Genomic DNA, 27,555 nt, shown 5'->3' with positions numbered 1-27,555 from the left:
GTGTCCAGAGCAGTGCCTGCCATGGTATACAGTATGTAAATGCCAATTACTACTATAATGAATCCCTTTATGATAAAGAAAAACGATGGTCAAGTATTCAGCAGTCTCAAATTTAGACAAGAGGCAGAGGGAGAAGCAGGCTCCCCACAGGGAGCCCGATGCGAGACTCAATCCTGGGACTCTGGGATTACGCCCTGACCTGAAGGCAGACACACAACCACTGAGCCATGCAGGCATCCCAAGATTTCTATATAATACAAATCTTGCTTCTACTTCTGATTCTTCTCCTACATTATTTATTAGTAAAATTCCAAAACTTCCTGGACATCTATTATCATCTCAAATTCAACAGATTCAGAACCAGACTCATCATCATCAACTGACTTCCCTCCCTTCTTCCCTTTCCTTCCTTCTTTCCTTCCTTTCTCCCTCCCTCCCTCCTCTCTCCTTCCATCCTCCATTTATTGGCACTGCAGTAGACCTGGGGCATAGATAAGGCTAAGGCACTCCTTGACCTTAAGGAGCTCAGAGTTTGTTCCCAAATTGGAGAATCAAAATTTATGAGTCAAAAAAGATCTAAGTGTCCTACCTCAACATCCTAATTTTGTGTACAAGATAACCAAAACCAAGAGAGATCAAATGTCTTGTTTAAGGTAATATGTGCTATTGGCAAAGCCTGGAGTTAAACCCAAGATTCCTGATTTGCTAATTTCCATCAAAAATATCATAATTCTCCTAGCCACTCTAGTTCAGATCTGAGGAGACACGGGATTCCTTACCATGTCTTACCCTCAACAATGATTCAAAAGGCACTTTTATATCTTTCTTTTGAACATTTCTCACATCCCCCATTTCCTTTGCTTTCCAACTACCAGTAGGCTGACCATCTAGGTTAGTATGACCTTCACACATTACCCTGAACTTGCCTGCAGAGATGTTCACTCTCCCTGGTACTCCTGGCACTAGCACATGTCCCCTACCTGACCTGCACTACCCTCCCACCTCCAGTCCACCCTCCTCCAAATTGACCCACACATTGCTAACAAGATATTTCTAAAACACCTATACATGTCATGCTCCTGCTTCAATCCCTACAGTGAGGCTCCAATATACTGGACATGCTGTGTGGGAGAAGGGGTCTGTGGTTATGGGGAAATACTGCTTGCACTCTATCCCCTGGAGAATCATTTCCTCTTGAACTAGTATTTTCCAAACTTATTTGACCACAGAACTTCCTTATTCCAAAGAACACACATTATCACCCCTCAGATCCAGTATTTGCAGAAACACATGTGGGAAGCAGTAGCCTACAGGCTAGAGTTCAACAGATTGGCCATGCAGGCCAGACTTCCACTCTTCTCCTTCCCATCCTTCCATGACTGCTTGCTCCAGCAAAACTGGTTCATTCATTGCTATTGAATACTGTATATTCACAATTTCTCCAACTGGAGGTATTCTTCTTCCTTTCCACTTACCCTTCCTCCAAAATTCAGTTCAGGTCTCACCTCTTTATAAATACCTTCCCAATTCTCTCATCCAAAACTACTGTAGCATTTATTTACTTGTACTAGAAAACCAAATCTCAACAGTAGAAAATATGCATAGCTCACATTTTTATCAAGAAGCTAATGAAATGTCAAAATTTTGCCTATCAAATAACTTCAAATTAATTTATAAGGTAAGATTATATTCCATTCACAAGAAACACATTTCTATAAAACTATCAGGATCTTGAAGGAGGGGGAATAAAAGGAGATTTAAAATCAATATATAATTCACTATTACTGACACTGAGTTTGGCTGTTCTGACCAGAATAACTTTAGGAAGATACTAGGAAAGTTCAATGCCTTCATTTTCATTTTGCAAAATTGTCAAGAACCAGCTAATGAATGCTATCATGAGAAGAAAACTGAACAGTGCACAGAAAAAACAAAATCATTACAGATGCCATAAATACCACTTATACTCTGAATATTATCCCCTTCCTTTTTCCAGTGATTTTTCACAGGATATAAACAAAATTAGTCTCATTATTTAAAAGATACCATTCTATATATCCTTATTTTAAAAATCTTTTCTTTCTAATGGTGAGAATATGCCTTGTGATAATAACACACAGTTCAGCTCCTATCTAAAATTCAAAAGCAAACATATTAAATGTCCATTTTAACACATAGGCATCACTACAATCTCCATAAGAAGCTTCAAGTTATGGAAGAACTCATGAAGAGAAGGAGAGCTGAGGTAACCCTAGTCTACTTCCTGAATTGAAAATATACCAAAAATCACCTGTGGGCCTCCCATCTCCCCCTGGCCACCAATGTTTACCATTCTAGAGCCATTCATTCCCAAAAGGCTATAACAAACAGGACAGCAGTTATCAGCCTGGATCTACAATACTAGCCGGGTTGAATCTTGGACTGCCGATACTCTGGACCTTACCAGTGTGTCTAACATTACCATGACTGATTGCTCCTTCTTGTCTCTGTCCAGCTCAGCCTTTGCTTGCTTAGACTTATAATGCCTTCCTAATGTTTTTCAACATCTTCTGGTTTGACCTATTATCACAGGGACCTGTCCTGTATTTCCAAGACTATATGTTCATCTTGTTTTAACCTCTTGCTGGTCTAGCCCATCATACCTGAAGATTCCTTTGCTCAGCTGTGCCCTGGACAGTCTTCTGAGGTGAGAGGAGATTTAGCCTCAAGCCATACATCCCAGATGAGACCTTTACTTCAAACAAACTGATCCATTCATGGAGCCTTGAATTATCCCTGCCATACACATTCCCCATTTTGTTTTTCCAAAGTCCTGTCCTGTAAGACCTAGTTCAAGGCTCTGCTCCCAAGAAACCTTCCCTAATTTGGCCTATGATAATCACCTCAACCTCTGAGCTAGCCTACGGACTGTCTTCACCAGAGATTCATACAGCAGGTCTGCAAAACAATAATCCCAAAGCATGTCTCCAAGGAGAAGGCTCTCTCTTGGAAATTATGATGTACATTATCATATTAAAAACTTAGACATCTTACAGCAAAGAAACTTTTCAAACAATATTGAACCCTCTGTTTCTTTTTCTTTTTTGAGATTTATTCATGAGAGACAATAGAAAGAGAGGCAGAGACATAGGCAAAGGGAGAGCAGGCTCCAGGACCTTGGGACCATAACCTGAGCCAAAGGCAGACACTCAACCACTGAGCTACCCAGGTGCTCCTGAATACCCTATTTCTGAAATTCATTTAGCTATGGAATCCCTTTTCTATCTTCCAACCTCCAAAAACAATTTGGAAGAGGTGCATGGGTGGTTCAGTCAGTTGGGCACCCGACTATTGATTTCAGCTCAGGTCATGATCTCAGGGTCATGGGATCAAGTCCCACATGAGGCTCCATGCTCAGTGCAGAGTCTGTTTGATCCCCTTCTCCCTCCCCACTGCTTGTACTCTATCTCTCTCAATCTGTAGATTGAATAAGTGAATAAAATCTTTAAAAAATAACAATTTGGAAGTGCAGACATTAAGAAAAAATGCACCCACAAGCCAGTGACATTTCCCACTAGTGATCCTGCATTCTAATGTGTCCATGTGCCATATCTTCTCTCCAAATGGTTTGAATAGTAACAATCCAACAGCTCTGATTAGCTTTGGGCTTTCTCAACTTTTATTTTTAGCAAGAGAGAAAGAAAGCATGCATGAGCAGAGAGGGAGGGGCAAAAGGAGAGGGAGAAAGAGAATCTTAAACAGGCTTTATGCCCAGTGCGGAGCCCAGTGCAGAGCCCAACACAAGGCTTGATGCAGGGCTGGATTCTCACAATCGTGAGATCATGATCTGAGACAAAATCAAGAGTCAGACACTTAACTGACTGAGCCACCCAAGTACCTCAAGGCTTTCTCAACTTCTACTGCTATTTTTACTCTTATATCCCTGTTTGCTTGATAGGTATAAGGTCATGCACAGTGCCTAGCACATAGTAAATATAGAAGATTCTAGCTACTTTCATTTTGAAGCAGTAGGGAATGTGGTCAAGAGCTAGGTCTGTGAAATTAGACCCACCCTGTTCTAAGTCTGGCTCAGCCCTTACCAGTGAGGTTGAGGACTATGTCTCTTTTGTTCACTCATGCCTTGTACAACACATAGTGCCTACTACAGGACATAGAGTTAGTAAGTATTTATTGAGTGAATTAAGGACAAAGGAGTTCTCAACTCCAGTTATTTTGCCCACCAGGGGGACATTTGTGATGGCTGGAGACAGTTTGGGCTGTCACAATTAGCATCTGTTGGGTAAAGGTCAGAGAGGCTATTAAACATCCTACAATGTACAGGACAAGGAATTATCTAGCTCCAAAGGTCAACAGTGCAGAGGCTGAGAAAACCTGCTCCAGAGTCAGATTGGTCAGGGATACATTTCTAAATATGGACCCTGCTTGGCTCGGAGCAAGTTACTGAATTTTTCTAAGTCTTAATTTCCTCATCTATAGCATGCAGGACTGATAATATTTTATAAGGTTGTTGTAAAATAACATAAACACAAATGAGATAAGTTGAGTAATGCACATGAGATGTTTAACACAGTAATTGCTGGGTAGAGAAAGTAAGATCTTTGAGCATTCTTACCATTAGCCTTCATTCATTGTCTCATAATGATATGAGGCTTTCAGCTGAAATCTTTATGTTCTCAGAATTCACTATCAATCCCAGAGTGAGTACTTTAATCAAAATAAGCCCTGCACCCCCACTTATGTTTACTGTATAATCAGATTTTATTTCCATGCTCACCAGGGGCTCAATGGTGAAAATGTTACTCAAGAAGAGCATGCTGTCTGCCTGAACCAGCCTCCTCTGATTCTCAAAGGTGCGGGAGAGAATGGAAAGACGTTCTCGGAGTGAAGGATCAATAATGCACTCTTCAAGAAACTCATCGGTCTCATTCTTTTCCTCTTTGCTCAGATCATCACAGACCCTGAAGAAAATACAGCAAATGTGAGATTCATTTTGGTACTCCCATGAATATTGTAAAGGGCTCCCCTCCAGTCCATCTCCCTGGAAATGGTCTCACCCTTCACCCTGAGGTGGTCCCTTTGTGCCCTATGTCGGTAACATACTGAACTGAGTGACCTTGGACTTTAACCTCTCAGGAGCATCAGTTTGCTCATCATTATTCACTTGCTCTAACAAGCCCTCCTGGGCTTCCTGTTCTACTCAATGACCATTTGTTTACTCCTGAGCCGTTATGTATATTTAGTCAAATACTTTCTTTCAGATAATTATGTTTCCCAGACTGCTTTTTATATATTTAATATCTACCCTGCCTTTCACATGTGAAAAATTATTTTATTTCTTTTTAAACTTGCTTAGCTGTTAGTTACCTAGAGAACAGGCTCTGAAAGTAGCAAGGACTAGACTTGGATATTGATTTCTGCTACCATTTACTAGCTCTATGACTTTGGAGGTTCCTGAATTCCTCCCAGCCTCAATGCCTTCACCTACACAATAGAGGTAATAGGAGCTCCTCCATCATAAAGATGTGTTGAGGATAAAAAATCATCAGGGACCTGGTACAGTTCCTGGGACAGAACAGGTACTCAATAAATACCATTTTCTCCCCAGGGTCAACCATAGGCAACCACCAAGCTGTAAAGCTTATAAAATGCTCATATCACACTTAAAGATACCTCCTTTTTTCTCTCCTTCTAGCTTTTAATATCATGATAAGTCAAAAAAGCAGCCTTCCCCCAACCCTCTCCTCATTGTCCTCACAAAGCTGTGTTCACACTACTCCTAGTACGTGTTAGTTACTTCATCTGCACTTCGAAGACTAGATTTTATCTCTTTCCAGGACATAGAATCATTTTCCCAGCATTTTGCTGGTATTGCCAATGATGAGAGACAATTTATTCAGCTAAGTGAGTGCTCAGTAAGAACATGAATCACTGAATTCCTGTCTCAGCCCCAACTACTTTCTAAACGACTTCAAGCAGACTGTATGTTCAGCAATGCCAAACAGCTCTTTTTAATAACTTTAGTATGCAGGGTCCCTTGGTCACAGAGCACAAAGAAGTCAAAGAAATGGGTTCAATGTGTTCTGGTCCCATGAAGAAAGCACCCTGTGCTTCCTTTCCATGGCTAGCTGGAAAGCAGTGCCCAAGGTAACCAGAACAGCAGTCCTTCTACACTGCTGGGCAGAGCTGGACAAATTAAAGAGAAATCAGTCCACAGAAAGAAAGGAAGTCACTTACTCCTGTGAGTGGATTTTATACCTACTTTTGGGAAAATATCCTGAAGAAACAGTCATGGATATGAACAGTAACACAGCCAGAAAGATGTTTATCAAAGTGCTAGCAATAATACTAACAGATGTGGGTAAATTTGATAGGAGAGATCAAAGGATTGGTTAAACACATAATAGGAATCACAAACATTACATTTCTCTGGGGGGTTATAGTGTGGAAATAATACATCTTATATGGACCAAGGATGATAATGCTGCATGAACTGATGAGCGTGATTTACCCAAATCTTACAAGAGAATACAAAAGAGAATAAAACAAAAATTCCCAAAAGGTCTTCTCCTACATTGCTATGACTCACGAGTCGCTCACAGTCACATGATGTGAAGCGGGTCATAATGTACTATATATCTTCCTCTTTGCCCTCTGATTAGAGAACTGGAGCTGTGGCTGAGTCTAAGAAGGGAAAGTGAAACACCTTGAACTGAACTGTGAACTGAACTGAGTTCAGCAAGACTTCTATAAACCTCAGTCGATTGTTTGGCCATCTAGTCCTCCTGATACCTATTGTCTCCTATGTTCAGAGGTGCTTCTGTTTTACAGAGGAGGAAACCTCTCATCAGAGAACATAACAACACACTAGCCTTTTCTCTCAGTAAAACCATGGATTTAAGTCATTTTATAAATGGTCAGGCAACAAATACAGTCCAGCCTATGGACTACAATGAATGGGAAAGCCTTGTGTCTCAGTAATGAAACAGTAATGCTCCCTCTTAATGAGGTGCTAGAGACCCTGTTCCTTGCAGCACCCCCAAGAAGTGTAACTGGATGCTGAGGAGATTAAAAACTAAAAGCTTTGGCTTTTCAGAAAGAAATACTCTCATGTCCACACTTGGCATGGAAAAGATGAAGTCATCCATCTTCAAATGGACCGTGTGACCCTGGACATCAAGCAACTTTGTAATGACTATTGTAAACTGAAGACTAGGTCCTCCTTCCTGTTTACCAAGTACCACTCAAGTCTTCAGATTCCTCAGTGACCTTAGAGAAGAGATGAGGCCCCCAAACACAAGTAAAATTAAATTTATTATTAGCCAGGTGGTAAGCTCAAAGCCCAATTGAAACTGATCTATCCAGAGAAATATGTCCTTTCCTGCACTTGAATGTTGTGAAATAAATCCATGGTGACAACCTTGTGGAGGTTCCATTGAGGATTCTGAGAGTTCTTGTATAAAACAAATCTAGAATTAGAGCCAAATGCTACTGAAACAATGGCCATGACTTTCATGGAGAAATGGGGAGCAAAAATCCTCAAGAGTCCATGCCAAGTCTCTGAATCTAATAAATTGTGATAAGAATGAGTATGAAAGAATCTTGTAGGATGTTTTATAATCCCTTAGGACAAGAGAGAGGAAGTAGAGAGAGATGAATGCAGCTTCTATTTCTGAAGAGATTAATTTCTCTGCAAGTCCCAGAAAAAAAGTCAACAAAGAAAAAGACCCAAAAGATAATTTTTTAAAGCTCCCTATATCTCATTCTGAAGGTTTTTAAAAAATTAAAAAATAAAAACAAAATTTTTCATAGCCCAAAACTTCTTCTCAGGGGGAGTAACATCTTCATTGTCAGAATCTAGAGCCTGGAATTAGCCTAAGGTTCTCAAATATGAACATATGTCCTAATGTTGGTACCAACATGTTTTGGTTTGGTAGGTAAAGAGGAAGTCATCCTTCTTGGAATGGAAATAATAATTGCCAGAAAGGAATAGGGTTTCCTATTTTTGATTAGGGCTAGAATTCCTCCACAGGGAGAATAGATACCCAAGCCTTGACCCAAGTCACATCATAAAGAGGCTGGAGGAATGAGGTGACTGCGTAGCACAGTCAGTTCAGTGTCTGACTCTTAGTTTCAGCTCAGGTCATGATCTTGGGGTCCTGAGATTGAGCTTCAAGTCAGACTCTGCTCTCAGTGTGGAATCTGCCTGAGACTCTTTTCTCCTCTCCCTCTGCCTCCCTACTCATTCTCTCTCTTTCAATCAATCAATCAATCAATCAATCAATCAATCTTTAAGAAAAAAATAAGATTCTGATGGCCAGAAACCACAATGACTAGAATAGGGTCTTGAGGGTATCCATTAAAGTGATTAGCATTTTCAACATGCTCATTGAACAACTTTTAGCTCCTGTAAGATGAATGCCTTAGGACAACCTTTAAGCCATATTATAACTGGACAGCAGTGGGAAGACTCTTGAGTATCACCTAAAAATCTATACTGAAGTTTTTTATTTTTATTTTTAATTTTTAAAGATTTATTTGTTCATGAGACACAGAGAGAGAGGCAGAGACACAGGCAGAGGGAGAAGCAGGCTCTATGCAGGGAGCCCAGTGTGGGACCCAATCCCGGATCCCAGGATCATGCCCTGATCCAAAGGCAGATGCTCAACTGCTGAGCCACCCAGGCATCCCTACACTGAAGTTTTAAATTTTAGGTCCTTGGGGAGCTGAAAATGGAAACTTTTTCTCTCAAAGTGTACATGAGCCCATTTAGAACAGATCCTCTCTGCTCCAAGTTGAAGACCAAACTAAATGTTCAGGAAAGAGCAAACCTGTCTGTATTTGTCTTGCTTTTCAAGAGAATGGGCATTCCATGGTTAGTTATGTCCAGGACAAAAATTCACGACTAATAACATGAACTTCAATTTTAAAAATACATTAAAAAAGGGAAAGTTATGGCATGCTTGGGGATATCAAGGAACAAGAAAGGCATAAGACGGAAAAGATATCCTCACCAAACAAGAAACTGGGCATAAATGGCCTATTTACACTCTAACTCTATTTCCCCTCTTGCCCTGACCATTTGACCCTAGGAAAGGGGCAGGGAGAAGGTAAAGAACATCATATTCAATAACCTCTTCACTTAAATCAACCAATACAGTTTGGAGAAACAGGAGTTGTGTTGCCATGTGTCACCAAAAGTGAAAATGGACGTATTCTTATTTGGTCATCTGAAGCCACTTTTCAAGTTCATTGTTTAATGGAGGAGCATCAATGATCAAAGTAGGCTCCCAATCACCATTATGAAAACACTATTCCACATTATTCCCTTGCTACAAAAAATTTGCTAGAGGAACTAACAGAGCAAGAAAGATAGCAAAGAAGGACAACACAAGAGAAAAGGAAGAATAAGCCTCAGGATAATATGAAGGTGATAAGGGGAATGAATACTGAGGGTAGTAAAGTAAAGGAAAAAAAGAAAGAATGTCCATTCATGCACAGTTAAAAATATATTCTCTATTCCTGGAACTCTGATAATAATTGGTTTAAGTTTTTCTTGAGTTTCACTGTTGAAATTGACTTCTTTAAACACTTTTTGGACATTGGCGTGGCATCAGTCATGTCTTATACATGTAGTCAAACGCACATAGCTGAAGGTAAAGCTGGCTTTCCTACTGATAGTGTATACCCATTCTCCCTAAAAGATTATGCCCACAGGCCAAGCAGGATATTGAAACACTATTTACTAGAGTTTCTTCATTTGTACCTGCTTTCCCATTTTATCTTTAAGCATGCCTGGACCATTCTGATTGTTGGTACACTCATGAAAGAGGGAATCAGGATAAATGAAGGAGTAGATGAGCAGTTTCCTCTTGCCTTTTTGAACCACTGGTATTTCTATACTATGAGGCAAACTGAAGTTTTTAGGCAGGAAAGACTTTTCTTTTCCCACTTTTTAAAGATGGCACAGTGGTAATCCAGTGATTAAAGCTCATTGTCTGAATGATAAAGCTTCTGGTCCACTGTGTCCTGCCATTGTCACAGCTCCTTCTGATTCAATTAGGGACAGCACACTGGGGGATTTCTGCCTGATTTCCACGGACCTAAGATTTTTATTTTTATCACATACTAACTTGGTTTTAAACAAAGCTTTGAAGCTTCCCAGGGCTAATCTTTAATGAAAATGGAGAGGCAAATAAAAAAGGCTGAAATAAATTCCAATGAAAGCAGCAAAAGTGCTAATTCAGGGAGGGTAGAAGGAGAAAAAAGTGAAAATGGACTTTAAAAGAGGCAGGGATAGATTCAGTAAAAAGAGATATTCAAAATTTAACCATGATGAGATTAGTTTAAAAGGTTTGGTTTGCCACTTTATTAATTTTCTCCACTGCCTTAAGTATTTTAAAAAGTAGAAGATTAAAGATACCAACAAGAAATAATTATTAAATTATATGGTTAGCAGGGATTTAGCAATGCTACTAAAACTGAGAATATAAAAGCTATTATATCTAAGCTCTTATTTTTCCTCATTCTTCATATTTTCTGGAAATATTTCCTCACTGAAAAAAAAATCCACACTGATCTCAATCCAAAAGAGGTCATTTTTAGAAACTATGAAATCTGACCAATCTGATTAGAGTTATGAAACAAAATACAGACCTGTAGGTTAATTTTGAGAGACTAGTGAAAAAGGATATATTTGGTCTTTAAAATCCAGGAGTTTAGCTACTAATAAATTATAATCAGGTTAAGATTAACTGGGGATGGACAACATTGTGTTCCTCAATTCAAGTTCTTTAAATGAAAAAAAGGAGCATCATACACCAGAACCAAGTTTGTAAAAATCTGATCTTGAGTTGGTTAAAAACTTACCACCAATGTCATAGATTTTTTCATAATAACTAAGCTTTATGTTCCTCCAAATTACAGCATATTGGTAGTTTTTCTTACAAACCTGCATTTTTCTCTATCTTCCTCTTCCTGAGTAGCAAATATCTTCCACTGGAAATGGGCAATGATGTTGCTGCGGTTGTGAATTGTTACAGTACGCTGACTGGCCAGAGATATGTAGGTTTTCTCAATGAACAATGAATTCCGGTCCAGCCTTATATTCATGTCTATGGCAGCTCCATATAGAGATAAAAAGACTTTTTCACCTAGAAATCAACATATAGAGATAAAAAGACTTTTTCACCTAGAAATCAACAAAGTGCAAATACCCCTTGAGATTTATTCTAAAATGAACTACTAGCTCTTTTTTCCCCCCAGGGTGAAGTTATAGCACAAGCATTAGACATTTTATTCTTTTTCTTCCCCCTTCATCAATCCAGAGATCAGACATGATCAGAAAACTTAAATATTATGTTTGGTGCAGTTATAGAGAATCAAACTATCTTATTTGGTCACTGTAAAAAAAAACACATAAAATATGAACTGTTACAGTGGGTGTTACAAGACCTTTTCTTCTTTGAAAATTTTTTAAAAATTGTATTTATTTATGAGAGAGAGAAAGAGAGAGAGCAAGCATGGGGAAGAGTAGAAGGAGAGAGACAACCAGACTCTACATGAGTGTAGATCTAGCCCAACAAGGGGCTCAATCTCAGGACCCTGGGATCATGACCTGAGCTGAAACCAAGAGTCAGATACCGACTGAGCCACCCAGGTGCCCCTTCATGGTAGTATTTTAAAATCCTACAGCCGGACTATGAGGGCACCATGAGTTCTAGAATTATAACTATATGTCTCATCTTTATCCCAAGCATGAGCTGGAATTTTGATTCTTAAAGTAGCTGTACAAGTATATCTAAGAAGAGCTGCTCAGGATGCAGGGATCTAAGTCCAACCAAAGGGGATCAGAAAGAAAGAATTAATAACTTCATTAGTAAAACAAACAAAAAACCTCAATAAACAACTATTTAAAAAGAATCACTTCCTTAAGCAACAACAATTAAAACAATGAAACACACACACTATATCTAGGTAGTAGTTACATAGAAAGAAAACAAAATAGAAAGACCAAAGTTATGTTTAAATTTTCAAATGTTTAATGTTAAGAACACCTTTATTCAGCATACTACTTTAAGTTCCTGACTTCATTCAAGATGCACCAATTCCCTTGATTCTAAGTAGCATAACACATGAGCCCCTTAGCTCCCAAGAAGATACAAACTTATAAACTATGTTCCATCTGATCTCTGCAATGTCACAGCTGGTGCCTCACTCTGATATCGGAGTAGAAAAAGGAAATACTTAAATACCATGAATGTCCTGTTGATCTGTGCTGCTATAATTTTAATGAGAACCCAGAAAGCATAAGCACTATGCCTTATTTTTTAGCAAATATTTCTGCTTCATTCACCATTATATTAACCAAGCAGACACTTAGTAAATAACACTTTATACAGTGCAAACATCCTTAATACTCTATCACTTTGAACACACCAAAACTTTCTCCAAAGTGTAAAGAAACAGTATGTAGGCATTTGACTCTAAAATTTAAACTTTAAAAATGAATAAAGTAAAAATTTCAAATTATAAAAGCATATACTGTGAAAATAAAATGTCTTCTTCTCTTCATTCAATCCTAGGACAGCTTTTCAAAGGTATGAGTTGTTAATATTTTCATGTATTCCCTTCCCAAATAAGGGTATGCATTCTTGCCAACTTTTATTTTTTTTTATAATTTAATTTTTATTGGTGTTCAATTTACCAACATACAGAATAACACCCAGTGCTCATCCCATCAAGTGCCCCCCTCAGTGCCCGCCACCCATTCACCCCCACCCCCCGCCCTCCTCCCCCTCCACCACCCCTAGTTCATTTCCCAGAGTTAGAAGTCTTTATGTTCTGTCTCCCTTTCTGATATTTCTCACACAGTTCTTCTCCCTTCCCTTCTATTCCCTTTCACTATTATTCATATTCCCCAAATGAATGAGAACATACACTGTTTGTCCTTCTCCGATTGACTTACTTCACTCAGCATAACACCCTCCAGTTCCATCCACGTTGAAGCAAATGGTGGGTATTTGTCGTTTCTAATGGCTGAGGAATATTCCATTGTATACATAAACCACATCTTTATCCATTCATCCTTCGATGGACACCGAGGCTCCCTCCACAGTTTGGCTATTGTGGACATGGCTGCTAGAAACATCGGGGTGCAGGTGTCCCGGCGTTTCAATGCATCTGAATCTTTGGGGTAAATCCCTAACAGTGCAATTGCTGGGTCGTAGGGCAGGGCTATTTTTAATTCTTTGAGGAACCTCCACACAGTTTCCCAGAGTGGCTGCACCAGTTCACATTCCCACCAATAGTGTAAGAGTGTTCCCTTTTCTCCACATCCTCTCCAACATTTGTTGTTTCCTGCCTTGTTAATTTTCCCCATTCTCACTGGTGTGAGGTGGTATCTCATTGTGGTTTTGATCTGTATTTCCCTGATTCTTGCCAACTTTTAAACTTTCTGATGAGCTAAATTTAATAATATGATAAGTGAAAAATCATTATTGTTTTAATTTGCATAGTCTTAATTTGGGATGATGTTGAACATCTTTTCACTGATTAAAGACTTTTTTTCTCTGAGATGCTTATTATAGCATTGGTCATTTTCCTTTTGAGAAGTTTACCTTTTGCTTATTGATTTGTGACACTTTTGATATTGAAAAATTAGCTCTTTGTCATATATGTTGCATATTTTTCCTCTGTTAGATATTTGGATTTCTTTATGACTTTTTTCTGAATAATTCTTTTTTTTTCTTAGTCTTTATGTAGTCTATTTTAATTCTTTTCCTTATGGCCTTTAAAAATAAGTTTTATATTTTTTAAAATTACATTTTTAACCTCACCTTGCACCTTCTCTTTAAAAGTAGTTCTTTTCTTAAAGAAACTAAGGAGACCATAAATAGGTCTGGTTCAATAAACACATGAGCCCCTTAGCTCTTAATAGGTCTGTTAAAATGAGACATAGGTGATTTTCTTTTTCTTAGCAGTGATAAGGTAGGTTATGTTAATAGACTTTCCTGCTAAAATAACCTTAAAATCTGGACAAACATCTTAAAGTCACTTCAGAGCCATGGTGATAGTAACAATAAAATAAGTAGCAAATGAATAAAATATTTAAGTGTTCAATATTAAACCACAAAAGTATAACAACACATAAAAAATTTCCTTGTAACTTTTGAGGGGAAAGTTTTCTAACTATGTCTCAATATCCAGATTCCTCTAAAAAGTATTAAGAATTTTGATTACATAAAAATGAAAAAAGAAATTTTGGGGTGCCTGAGTGGCTCAGTTGGCTAATGTCCAAACTCTTGATCTCACCTCAAGTCTTGATCTCAGGGTTGTGAGTTCAGACCCCACATTGGGCTCCACACTGGGGGAACCTACTTTAAAATAAAAGGAAAAAGAAATCTTGGAGGTGCAAAAATTTAAATAAAAACAAAAGAACAAGTGGTTAAAATATTTGCCACTCAATCCCCAAATATGTAAATAAGTCTTAGAAATCAATAAGACAATCCAGTACAAGATTGGGATAGAGTTGCAAAAAAAGAAATATACAGGTCCCCCATATGTATCAAAAGATGCTCAACTTCACTCCTAGTAAGTGACACAACTAAAGATATATTTATATACCACTTTCCCCAAACACATTGGGTAGAACAAAAGTTTGAGAATATAATCTCTTGTCAAGACTGTAGGGAGAAGGCACTCTTATACATTGTCATGGGAATACACAATGATACCATTCTTCCTCACTCAATGGAGTGAATTTGGTGACACAGAATAAAATATATATCAAAAAATAAAAATAAAACAAAATAAATATCTATCAAGCTTACAAAACAACTTACCCTCTGGCCTACTTTTAGGAAATTATCCTATAGATGTGTTAGAACAAGATCAAGAGTATTCATTACAGCATTGTTCTTAATAACTACAGAGTAGAAACAGCCACCAAATACCTACCAAGAGAAGGCTAGTTAAATAATTTTTGCTACACCTAAAAGTGGAATGCCATGCAGGTATAAAAGTACAGAGTGATATGGAAAGATCTCCAGGATATATGATTAAGTGGAAAAAGTAAGGTTTAGAACTATTCACATAGTATGCTATTTTTATATAGGGAAGGAAAATAAGAATATGCATTCATGTTTGCATCTATGTACATAAAAACACTGGAATAAAATAAGAGCCAGGGGAGGGTGGTAAATGAGGTAAAGTAGAAATGACACCTCTCAATGTACACTTTTAATATATTGCTTTAATTTTTGAACACATGAATATGTTACTCATCCAAAAAAATTTTTAAGTGGGTTTCCAACCAGTGCATTTAATTTTCTATTCATTTTTTATAGATTTTACTTATTTATTTGACAGAGAATGAGAGAGCACAAGCAGCAAGAGTGGGAATGGGAGAAGCAGAATCCCAGCTAAGTAGGGAGCCTGATGTGGAGCTCAATCTCAGCACCCTGGGGTCATGACCTGAGCAGAAGGAAGGCAGACATTCAACCAACTAAGCCACCCAGGCACCTCACTTATCCAAAACTTTAATATAAGGAAGGATGATAGGGTCTTCAGGAAACATGTAAAGCTGCCAGATAGCACTAGTCATGAGAGAAATATAAAATAAAATACCATTTCATAACCATCAGATTAAGAAAAATCAAATAGTTTGGCAATACTGTTTAGGCACTATATTAAGGATGTAGAAAAACAAGAATTTCCATATACTGCTGATGAGGCTACAAATTGGTGCAACCACTTGACTAACCAATTTCGTTTCCAATAAAGCTCAAGATACACTTGTCCTATAACTCTGCTGTTGCACTTCTTAAAGAAAATCTCATACAGCTGCACAAGACATATACAGAGATACTCATTGTGGCATTGTTTGTAATAGCAGAAAACTAGGGAAAACATCCTAATATTGGATAGGAAAATAGGTAGATTGTAGCATGTTCACATGCTGGAGTGCACTACATTAGTTAAAATGAATCAGAGCTGTATGGATCTATGTGTTTAGATCTTTAAAACATAATGTTAAATGAAAATATCAAGTTGAGAAACAGTAAATACTGTAATATCATTTATGTGAAGTTTAAAACTACTTGAGAAGAGTGCCTAAGTGGCTCAGTCAGTTAAGCAGCTAACTCTTGGTTTTGGCTCAGGTCACAATTTCAGTGTCATGAGATTAAATCCCATGTAAGGCTCTGTGCTCAGTGTAGAGTCGACTTGTCCCACTCCCTCCCTCTCTGCTACTCTCATCACACCCTCTCTCTCTCTCTCAAATAAATAAAATCTTTAAAAAAATACTTGAAGCAATAACATATGTTATTTATGGATAGATAAATATATAAAAATAACATAAAAATGTACACTATACAGCTCCTCTGAGGACCAAGCCAAGGGAATTAGAACAGTATAAAGTAATGAGATGACTTCAAATCTGTAACCAGTTTAGATATCCATAAAATAAAACATCTGAAAGAAATGTGTATAGTAAAATGTTGAGATGTGTTAAATATGATGGTTGTTGATTATATTATTTGTGTTGTTGTGGTTATTTGAAGTATTTCATCACTTAAAAGTCTAATCAAGGAAAAAGATATCCAAGGGCTTAATTATTTCATACAAATCTCAGGGTCAGAGGGACTAATGTCATCAATTTTAGTTGCTCACTGCAAAACTGTTCCTTCCAGAAATATAGCAAAAGTCATTATACTCTTTTTAAAAACCATCTAATATTGATTTTTTTCAATCCATCTTCCAAAAATCATCAGATCTACACAGTAAAGGAAGCAATAACTCTTGTCTCCATAGCTTTAGGGACTTGACTTGCTTTGTACACCCACTTTCCTGAAGACAACCCTAAAAAGTGTTCCCAAACCCTAGCTACTTAGAAAACTGGTAGGATGAAGGGATGTTATACCTTTCAGAATGAACAAAGTTACTGTTCCCCAGCATTGGTATTTTTGTGTCTCATTGGAGTGCCTGTTCTCACTCGGCTTCCTATTTGGTTTCTGGGGTTGAATGTTGCAATCATTGTAGATGAGGTTACCCATCGTCATTTATTATGTCCTAGTAAAAATATGTTTTGTGGAAGTATCATTACCTCTTGCTAGTTTTGCTACTATCAGTCAAGCAAAAATATATATGGACAAAACTGAGTTTACAAAAAAATATGAAGCTAGCCATATACACAATACACTTCATACTGTGGTTTCAGTACTTTCAGACAAGAGAGGGCAATAAATAAAATATATGAGTGGAGCCACAGATTCTCTAAGAACTAGCAAATTGATGGAAAGAGTATTTCTCATCTCTTATTCACTTTAGGCTCAAATTCACCATGCAAGTGAATTGCTGAATCAAACTTCTTCAGAAGTGCTCTTTCTTTGAAGGGTTCAAGAAGTAACCTACAAGACTTAACTGAGCTTACCCAGCACATGAGTGGCAATGTCACAGTCAGTATTCTTCCTCTACATGAAAAACAGTGTAGGATTACAGAATGTATGCTGGCCTCAGAGGACATCCAAGACCTGGGTTCAAGTTCCAGCTTTACTTAGGGGTACAGTCATTCAATTCCTCTGGGCTGCAGCTTACTTATCTCTAAAATTAAAGGAGTTACATAAACACAGAGAACAATCTGGTAGTTGCAAGGGAGGGGGAGTGAAGTAAGTGAAGGGTATTAAGAGGTACAAACTCAGTTTTAAAATAAGTCACAGGAATGAAAAGTACAGCATAGGGAATATAGTCAATGATTCTGTAATGATTTTGTATGGTGACAGATGGCAACTATACTTATCAGTGGTGCACATTTTGTGATGTATATAAATGCCCAATCACTATGTTGTATACCTGAAACTGATACAACATGGTGTGTCAACTATACATCAAAAGTTTCTAAAAATAAAATAAAATAAATGGTGTTAGGAGATGTCCTCTAATGTTCCTTTAAATACAAACACCTAATGACTTGAGTCTTCACTTGCTATGTAATTTAAAGAAAGCTCATTCCACTCTCCTAAACAATCCCTGACCATCCGTTTGTCCAAGCTTCTGCTCTTCCCTACTCTAAGCTATGGAATAAGAAATGAAGAAAAGAAAATTTGGTCAAGGAATGTTTCCATTGAAACCATGTGAAAACATTTACTCTTTTACCATAACTATGTTTTGCTAGGTTTTCCAATTAAAACAGCACACAGTTATAATTAATTATAACAATCACACAATTGAAACAAAGCTTATGCAGATGAGTCTGCACAGGTATATCCAGATACATATTATTTAGTAGTTTCAACTATAAAGTAACATATTGCACTCAATTACTTACTATGTTCTATTTTGGTATTACTTTATTGGCCTTTAGTAGAAAAAAAAAAGAACTTCTGTATGGTTTATTAGAGTACAATATATAAAGCTGTCCTGTGAAATACTAATGTTATGATTACTTGTATCTTTAATAATAATTCATCATCGTGCCTTTGTGGGAAAAGAACCTATTTGCCAACTTCTGACTCCTGAATTGAAATATCTCCTTTTCAGTAAGAGACATAATACTTAAAAAATGCTGAGTAAGTGCATCAGCTCTATTTCCTGATTATGCCAGTGGTTAATGTCACCTCTAAGGTGACAGCAACCTCACCACCAGCCATTGAATAAAGAACACTTCTATGTTCCTACTTCTAGGGTTCATTTAAGTAACCAAAGGTTTAATAAGAATGTCTTTTTTCTTAAAGTCTATTCTAAATACTAATATCTCCTTGAACCCTTAGATTATATAAAGTTTCTCAATACTCAGTTGAAAAGTGCAAAACATAAGCAATTAACCATTTATTTGTCTTTTAATAGTCAAATAATATTTTCACACCTCAGTTTTATTGAAATGATAGAATTATTTAACTCATTTGCTTTGTTTCTATTTTTGTTTTATTTTGTTTTTAAGAAAGTAGTCTTGAGTAATTGTGTTCCTAATCTTTTTTGGAGGAATTAGTTTGTAAAAGGAATCAAGTTACTTTAGTCCTTCTGTTTTGGACTATAATAAAAAGGTAACTAAATTATTTCTGGGGTAGAATCAATTCCCTAAACAAACTTAGTTTCACCTCAGAAAGGCATCCTTAGGAGAAAGGAGGGAAGAGTTCTGGTTCAAGTAAACGTTGATGAGTAAAATATTAGATATTGGTGAAATTTACACTCAACTTCCTTAATCACTAGAACACTGGTTCTAACCCTGGTTGATGAAAAAGAAAAATCTCCTTGCTGCATTTATTAAGGATTTATAACCAATGGAGAACCAGCTACTGAAGGGCATAAATACAACTGTTAGAATTGTGATTGAGTACTTCCCACTGAGGATTATCAATGCTCCTCCTTCTGGAACATTGTTTGAGGACGTGTGAAAAAAAAAAACATGCTAACTTTCCCTCCTCAAATCAATTCATACTTCAAACAGCTGCAGAAAGTTCAATCAGATCCTTATTTAGTGAAATGAGAAAGCAATGATCATGGCTGTTTGGAAAAGCTCCATGATTAATTGTATTTAAACAGTCATTACTGTTTTTCACTAATGAAAGGTTATAGATTCTGGTCATTGATAACCCACAATACAGATGAAAGCATATTCTTATCAGCAGTTCATTTCATGTAAAGAAGAATGCTACAAGATAGTTTACCTCTATCTGCATCTTTAGAAAATGACTTTGTGAACCAAAGTTGACACTAGAATCTCAAAGTGTGGAAATTGACTTTGCCATGGGGATTAAATTTTAATACACAATTATTTGTTTCCTTTAGCACAGGACTATAAATGTAAGTATGGGTATCAATTCAATACTTAGCGAAAAGTTAAAATCTAGATTGAAGGCCATTGGGAGAAAGCAGCTGCATTTACTTCCTTAATCAACGTAAAAATGTTTAGGTAATAATATGAGAGACTAGGGAGATGATCCGCTCTGATGGAACAAGCACTGCACGGGAGATTAGAGTCTGAGCCTGGGTTATAATTATGCTTGTGCTACTTGAGCAACCTTGGGCAAGACACTTAATTTCTTACAGCTTCAGTTTTTCATCTGTAAAATCTAAGGACTAGATTTGGTTATTAGTTAAGTCTTCTGTCAAGCTTTGATTCTATTGATCTATGAGCACTCTAAGATGTTGGCCTTAAAACCCAAACAAATAATATTTTTAATATTATACCATCGCCCTGTGTGCTTGTTCATTTATAAATCATACTATATACTACTCATATGTCAAATCTATTAAAAATATGACCCAAAATATTTAAAAGAATGAACTAAAAATGAATATTTTAAAGATATTTTGGAATGTTTATCAATAATTAATGTTTACCAACAAAAGATCAACTATGTTTCATTTTTTTTAAAACTCCTGATTTAAAACACCTTTTGATAAAGTAATCCAAATATAATTCTAAGGCCACATTTTTTCCAAGACTTAATTTTAGGGGCTGACATAAATGAAAATGATACTTTACAAAGATATAGAGATCCAGATGGAAGAAATCATTGACCAAATTTATTAACACTCATATTTTTCACTTTCATCCACTATCAACACTAACAACACAAAGGCTTTTGTTGAAATTCAAGGAAGGAAGGAAGATACAAATTATCAATAATGAAAGAAAAAATTCACTATAGATGCTACAGACATTACAAAGTTTGGGGTTATTATGAACAATTTTATGCCAATAAATTTAAATTTTTAGATTAAATTGAAAAAATTCCTTGAAAGTTTACCAAAAATTACATAAGAAAAAAATAGAAACACCTCAGTAGAACTAAATATACTAAATAAACTGAATAACTAAAAACCTCCAAAAAGGCTCAGCCCCAGATAGCTTGAAAAGTGAACTTTTCAGGCACTTAAAGAAGAAATAACATGCATATTAGAAATGACAACCCTTCCAGAGAATTAAAAAGTAGAATAATTACCAACTTGTTTTATGAGACCAATTTGTTTTCTCAGATGAAAGACAAAGCCATTACATGAATAGGTGAAATAAAGTATGATCATCTCAACAAATGCAGAAGTAATGGATAGAAGCCAACACTCATTCAGAATTAAAGGTCTTAGAAACCTAGAGATAGAAGGGAATTTTCTTAATTCAATAGATAGTGTCCATTAAAAAACATTATGCTAAGTGTGTGATTCTGGGGTCCAGGGACTGAGTCCTACATCAGGCTCCCTGAAGGGAGTCTGCTTCTCCCTCTGCCTATGTCTCTGCCTCTCTCTGTGTGTCTCTCATGAATAAATAAAAATAAAATCTTTAAAAATAATAAATAAATAAATAAATAAATAAATAAAATAAAAACATTATATTAAATCGTGAAACACTGAGAACTTCCCCTCTGAGACTAAAAACAGAGAAGGATGCTTGCCATCATCATTTCCATTGAATGATGTCCTAAAGGCCTAGCTGTGCAAGAAACTTTAAGAAATAAAACGTTTAAGGTTTGAAAAGGAATAAAACTTCCATTATTTACAGATGACCTGACTGTATATATATAAAATCCAAAATCATTTACAGATAAACTAGGAGTCAAAAAGTTAAGTTGTCAAAGTTGAAGATATAAAAGCAATGTACAAAATTCAACTTCTTTTTAATATACACCCCAAAATTTAGAAAATAAAATTAAAAGAAAAATACCACACTGGTTAAAAAGGAAATGATAAACTGTACTTAATCAAAATTAAATTATTTTGCTAATAAAAAGGTACTAGAAAAAAATTAGAAAGACAATCCACTGTAAGAAGATATTTGTAATGATTATTTCTGAAAGACTTGTATTGACAATATATAAAAAACTATGTATCAATAACAAAAGAACAAACAATCCCCTAAAGAATAGGCAAAAAAAATCTGAATACACATGAGAATAGAAGACATAAAAATGGTCTAGAGCACATGAAAAGATACTCAACATTATTAGTCATAAGAGAAATGCCAATTAAAAACAAAATATATAGGCTTTTGTTGATATTTGGCTAATAACTTTATAACCAGTATGATGACTAAAATTAGAAAACTGACAATGACCCTGAGTTGATGAGAATGTGGATCATCCACCGCTGGAGGAGGAGGTGGCGGTATGTAAAATGCTTCAACTATTTCAGAAAACTGTTTCAAAGTTTCTCAGAAAGTTAAGCATATACCTTCTCAATGACCCAGAATCTTACTCCTAAACACTTATCTGGGAGAAATAAAAACATATGCACACATACACACAACTTGTACAAGAATGGTTATTCAAGCTTTATTCATAATAGCCCCAAACTTCAAACAATGAAACACCAGGACACCTGCACCCCGATGTTTCTAGCAGCAATGGCCACAATAGCCAAACTGTGGAAGGAGCCTCGGTGCCCATCGAAAAATGAATGGATAAAGAAGATGTGGTTTATGTACACAATGGAATATTACTCAGCCATTAGAAATGACAAATACCCACCATTTGTTTCGACGTGGATGGAACTGGAGGGTACTATGCTGAGTGAAGTAAGTCAATCGGAGAAGGACAAACATTATATATTCTCATTCATTTGGGGAATATGAATAATAGTGAAAGGGAATATAAGGGAAGGGAGAAGAAATGTGTGAGAAATATCAGAAAGGGAGACAGAACATAATGAGTCCTAACTCTGGGAAACAAACTAGGGATGGTGGAAGGGGAGGAGGGCGGGGGGTGGGGGTGAGTGGGTGATGGGCACTAAGGGGGGGCACTTGACGGGATGAGCACTGGGTGTTATTCTGTATGTTCGTAAATTGAACACCAATAAAAAATAAATTTATTTAAAAAATAAAGTTACATTAACAGGAGAATGAATGAACCATGTATAATCATACACTGGAATACTGCTCAGGAGTAAAAAAGGGAATTTGATACACAGAACATGAATACATCTCCAAAACATGATGTTGAGTGAAAGAAACCAGACGCAAAAGAGTGTATACTGTATGAGCACATTTATTTGAAGTCCAAGAACAAGCAGCAATAATATAGAATGATAGAATTTAGAATGTCTAGGATGGGGATGGAAGGACTAACCGGAAAGGTCATGAGGGGACACTCTAAAGCTGTGGATGTTCTCTATCCTACATGGAGTGGTCGTTCCACAGATCTTGACAAAACTCATCAAATTGTACATTGAAGATCTGTGCATTTCATTGTATCTATAACTCAATAAAAAAGTAATTAAAAGTTACAGAATAAATATATAGCTAATAAACATAAAAAATAATGAACATAAAGGAATAAATCTAACTACAGTGTTCAAGACGTCTACCCAGACAATTACTGCTGAGAGAAACTAGAGCAAACCTAAGTACATGGAGGGATAAACTGTATTTATACTCTGCTACACAGGATTCTAAAATAGTAGGAAAGGATGAACTACTCTAAATAATGCTGAATGACATGAAAAAAGATATAAATTTGAGTCAGTTTTAAGCAGCAAATTAAACTGAAGATTGAAATAACTAAAATAGCTGATAAAATATTTTTAAACTACTTTAAAATTCATCACTAACTCTATCAAAAAATAAGAATATCAAAGTGAAGTTAAGAATTGCAGAAATTATTATAGTACCAAGACTGTCCTTTGTCCTAATGGCTTTTGTTAACACTTGAACTTCTGCTTTAATTACTGAATTGTATACAAATGACAGGAGATGAAGTCTAGGGCCTGCCCAAAGTGGTGATGCTAAGTCCAAAATTTACAAAACATGAAAGGGCATAAAATATGATGAGGTTCAGGACACACTCTCCCAAAATATGGCACACCTTGGCATATTGAATATTTCAAGTTGAAGGAATCTGAGAAACAGTAAGAAAGGATTTTCTTACCTTCTACCAAAGCACTATAAAACCTTCATTTAAAAAGTTCCAGCTAAAAAAATAAAAAATTTAAAAAAATAAATAAAAAGTTCCAGCTATAATTAGATGGAAGGAGCACCCTTGTCTTCAAAGGCAGAGGGACACTGAGAAGAATCTGAATGAACAGGACTTGCTGTTTTCCCAAGTTTACTACACTTAGCTCATACCCTTTTTGGTCCTAACACATTTTCCCACAACTCTCTACTCTTCATCAAACTGAGCAAAAAACAATTCAGATTTAATCACTCCTCCAGGTCTTCATTTCCTTTTGAAAGCTCCCATGCTTACAGAAGGGAAAGGGCAGGACTTCATAAAAATCTGCTTTTGCTCCTTATCCTGCTTTCTATTCTTGCCAGGACCTGCACCCTCACCCCACTTCACACATGCCTCAGAATGTCCACCTTGTAAGGGACAAGGAGTTAATGATTTCTCTAGAATACATAACATCTAAGGAAGAACCAGGTAATAGTGACCTGAGGAAGCCATCATATGCTCATTCCAGACCAAGGCTCTAGACATTTCAATGCCAAGGCCCCTGGCTCCAAGGAATAATACTTGGGCCTTGGCCATTGTTCAGATGAATTCCTGGGTGTCTGAAAGGACATGTATACCAGGCCCCAAACAAAGACAAGACTCCCTCTTTTCCTTTCTGAGTCTCCCAGAAGCTCCACCTGTATCTGTTCTCTTCATATCTTCAATAAACTCTGCTCTCACTTCCTGCAGGCTCATATTTGATTTCCAACCTATGTGAAGCCAAGGACTCCCTTGGCTACTCCTGCGGGACCCCTTTGAGTCTTCATATTTGGCCTGCCTGCATCAAAGGAGAACTTACAATAAATCATTTTGTATGTTTTTCTCTTCTTAATCTGTCTTTTACTACAGTGGCCCCCACCAAAAGCCTAGAAGAGTGGAGGAAAAATATATTATTCCTCCTCTACAGATATTGTGGTTGAAAACCATCAGAAATAATAAACAGCAAAGTAAATAAAAAAGCAGATTTAATATATATCTAAATGCTCAGAAATAGAATGAAAATAACAATGTTTAATATATTTAAGAAATAAAAGGGAAACTTGAAAAATAAAAGAGCAGAGAGCAGATTTAAGAACAGATTGAATTAAGAACCAAATAAAATTACAGAAATGAAAATACCTATAATAGAAAAATAAAACTCAAGAGATGAGATTTCATGGAAGAGGGAATTATTGAATAGAGGAGAAAAAGTATTCAGAGAAGTTTGACAAAGACAAAGAAATGGAAAAATAAAATAGAGGTTAAAAGGAAAATAATTGGGGCACCTGGGTGGAATACTCAGTTAAGTGTCTGACTCTTGGGTTCAGCTCAGGTCATGATCTCAGGGTCCTGGGATCAAGGTCCACATTGGGCTCCACACTTAGTGTGGAGTCTGCTTGAGATTCCCTCCTTTGCTCCTCCCTACCCCGCACTTGCATTCTCGCTCTCTCTTTCAAATAAATAATTTTTAAAGTTAATCTATTATTTAAAAAGGAATAAATAATAGAGTAATAATAGACTGAAACAGAGTAACAGAGTAACTGATTGGAATTCCAAAACAAGATAATAGAAGGAAGAAGAGCCAATAATCCATATGGGGAGAAAAAATTAAACACAGTCCCGGATCCCTGGTGGCTTAGCGGTTTAGTGCCTGCCTTTGGCCCAGAGCATGATCCTGGAGTCCCGGGATCGAGTCCCATATCAGGCTCCCTGCATGGAGTCCCAGGATCGAGTCCCATATCAGGCTCCCTGCATGGAGCCTGCTTTTCCCTCTGCCTGTGTCTCTGCTTCTCTCTGTGTCTGACATGAATAAATAAATAAAATCTTAAATAAATAAATAAATAAATAAATAAATAAATAAATAAATAAATACAGTCCCTACCTCACACATACACAAATATGAAATCAAAGATCAATCATCAATCTAAACAAAGAAACTACAACTATTACCCTTCTAAATTTTTTTTAATTTTTATTTATTTATGATAGTCACAGAGAGATAGAAAGAGGCAGAGACACAGGCAGAGAGAGAAGCAGGCTCCATGCACCGGGAGCCTGACGTGGGATTCGATCCTGGGTCTCCAGGATCGCGCCCTGGGCCAAAGGCAAGCGCCAAACCGCTGCGCCACCCAGGGATCCCCAACTATTACCCTTCTAAGAGTAAACATAGACTATGTTTGTGATCCTCAAGAAGGTAATGATTTCCTAGCAAGAAGGCAAAAAAGCATTAATCTTAAAGGAAAACACTGATAATGTCAGCTTTATCAAAATTTAGAAGTTCTGCTGATCAAGAAATATGAGAAGGCAAACTACAGACTAGAAGAACATATTAACAATACATTTACCTGACAAGTGATTAGTATTCACAATATCAAGTTATAAAGTACTCTTACAAATTAATAAAAGAAAAAAACAACTCAATAAAAAATGAGCAAAAGACTTGAACAGACACTTCATTAAAAAAGATATATGAATGGCTGTAAGCACAGGAAAAGGTGCTCAACAACATTAATCATTAGATGAAAGTTAAAACCACCAGAAGATACAGCTTTACACTACTAGTATGTCTAAAATGAAAAGACAATACTATGTGGTAGCAGAAAAAGAAAGACAACATTGCATTTATTGGCAAAGATGTGAAGCAATTGGAAGTCTCATGCTTTGTTGGTGGGAGTGTAAAATGGCACAACTACTTTGGAAAAATTCACCTGATGTGTTATAAGCTATGCTTTTTACTTTCCTCTTTTGGGTTACATGGGTCAAAACTTAACCCTTTTTGCTTAAGCTAGTTCAGGTTCAGTTTGTCTTGCTGGCAGCCAATAAATTCTGACCTACACTAAAAGATTAGGTACATAGACGGTACAACTGGGTATCATTCCGCCAGGCAATGTGGAACTGGGACTTAACCACAGGTCCTTAGGCAAGGACTTGAACTGTCCTGCTCAGATTGGTATCCACAATGCCAGCAACTCTGAACTGTGACGGAGATGGCGTTTGTTGCTTTTTCCTTGGCTGTGTACTTGTGTTTTCTGCCTACAGTGCCCTTCTGATGCAGACAATCTGGGTCAGTAAACACGAATGAGTAAAAAAGAAATGAGAGAGCAATGAGAAAAAATCATGAAATAATAAATGGCAATGTTAAAATATTCATTTAAAAACCAACTTTGGAGACTTGCATACTGTACATGCAGCCTACACAACCATAAATTAAGTATTAGCAAAAACAATGTATAATTTTCATGATTATGCAGACTGTGGCCTTCAAGAAAATGCTGGTGGCAATAGACACAGAACTACATTTAAGTCAGATATTAAGTAAGACATTTGCATATTCTAAGGATTAAGGCAACTGGATCTTACATAGACTGGTTGGCACATATGAGAATGTTCCGAACTAGGGTTTATATTTTTTAAATGTTAGACAAATTCAGTAATATTTCAAATGGAAAACCCATGGTGTATTAAGTTACCTTCAAGTTCCATTTACATATAAATAATGTTAAGCTACTGGTGTGAATTCAGGGGGATGTTTCCTTCCTGAGAGTTTTTATTGCTCCTGCTTTCAAGTAGTGGAGAAACCAGTCAGGTGGGATTTATATCTGGCTGAACATTACTTCTGTTGGAGACATCCATTCTTTGGTTCTTTGCCTTGTGGATC

General features: G+C 36.7%; 1 protein-coding gene across 1 annotated transcript in view; it reads right to left on the bottom strand.

Annotated features, from left to right (window-relative positions):
• HYDIN (HYDIN axonemal central pair apparatus protein) overlaps positions 1–27,555 on the bottom strand; it is a 362,906-nt gene that overhangs the window by 242,548 nt on the left and 92,803 nt on the right. Inside the window, exons 8-9 of the mRNA XM_055304626.1 lie at positions 10,949–11,150; positions 4,775–4,958 (exon numbers count right to left, since the gene is read on the bottom strand). Of these exons, the coding sequence (XP_055160601.1) occupies positions 4,775–4,958; positions 10,949–11,150 (386 nt within the window). The remainder of the gene's footprint in view (positions 1–4,774; positions 4,959–10,948; positions 11,151–27,555) is intronic.

Source organism: Nyctereutes procyonoides, unplaced genomic scaffold (assembly GCF_905146905.1).
Source record: "Nyctereutes procyonoides isolate TBG_1078 unplaced genomic scaffold, NYPRO_anot_genome, whole genome shotgun sequence".
Lineage (NCBI taxonomy): Eukaryota > Metazoa > Chordata > Mammalia > Carnivora > Canidae > Nyctereutes > Nyctereutes procyonoides.
Note: the sequence above shows the minus strand (reverse complement) of the source record. Positions and strands in the feature narration are given on the sequence as shown.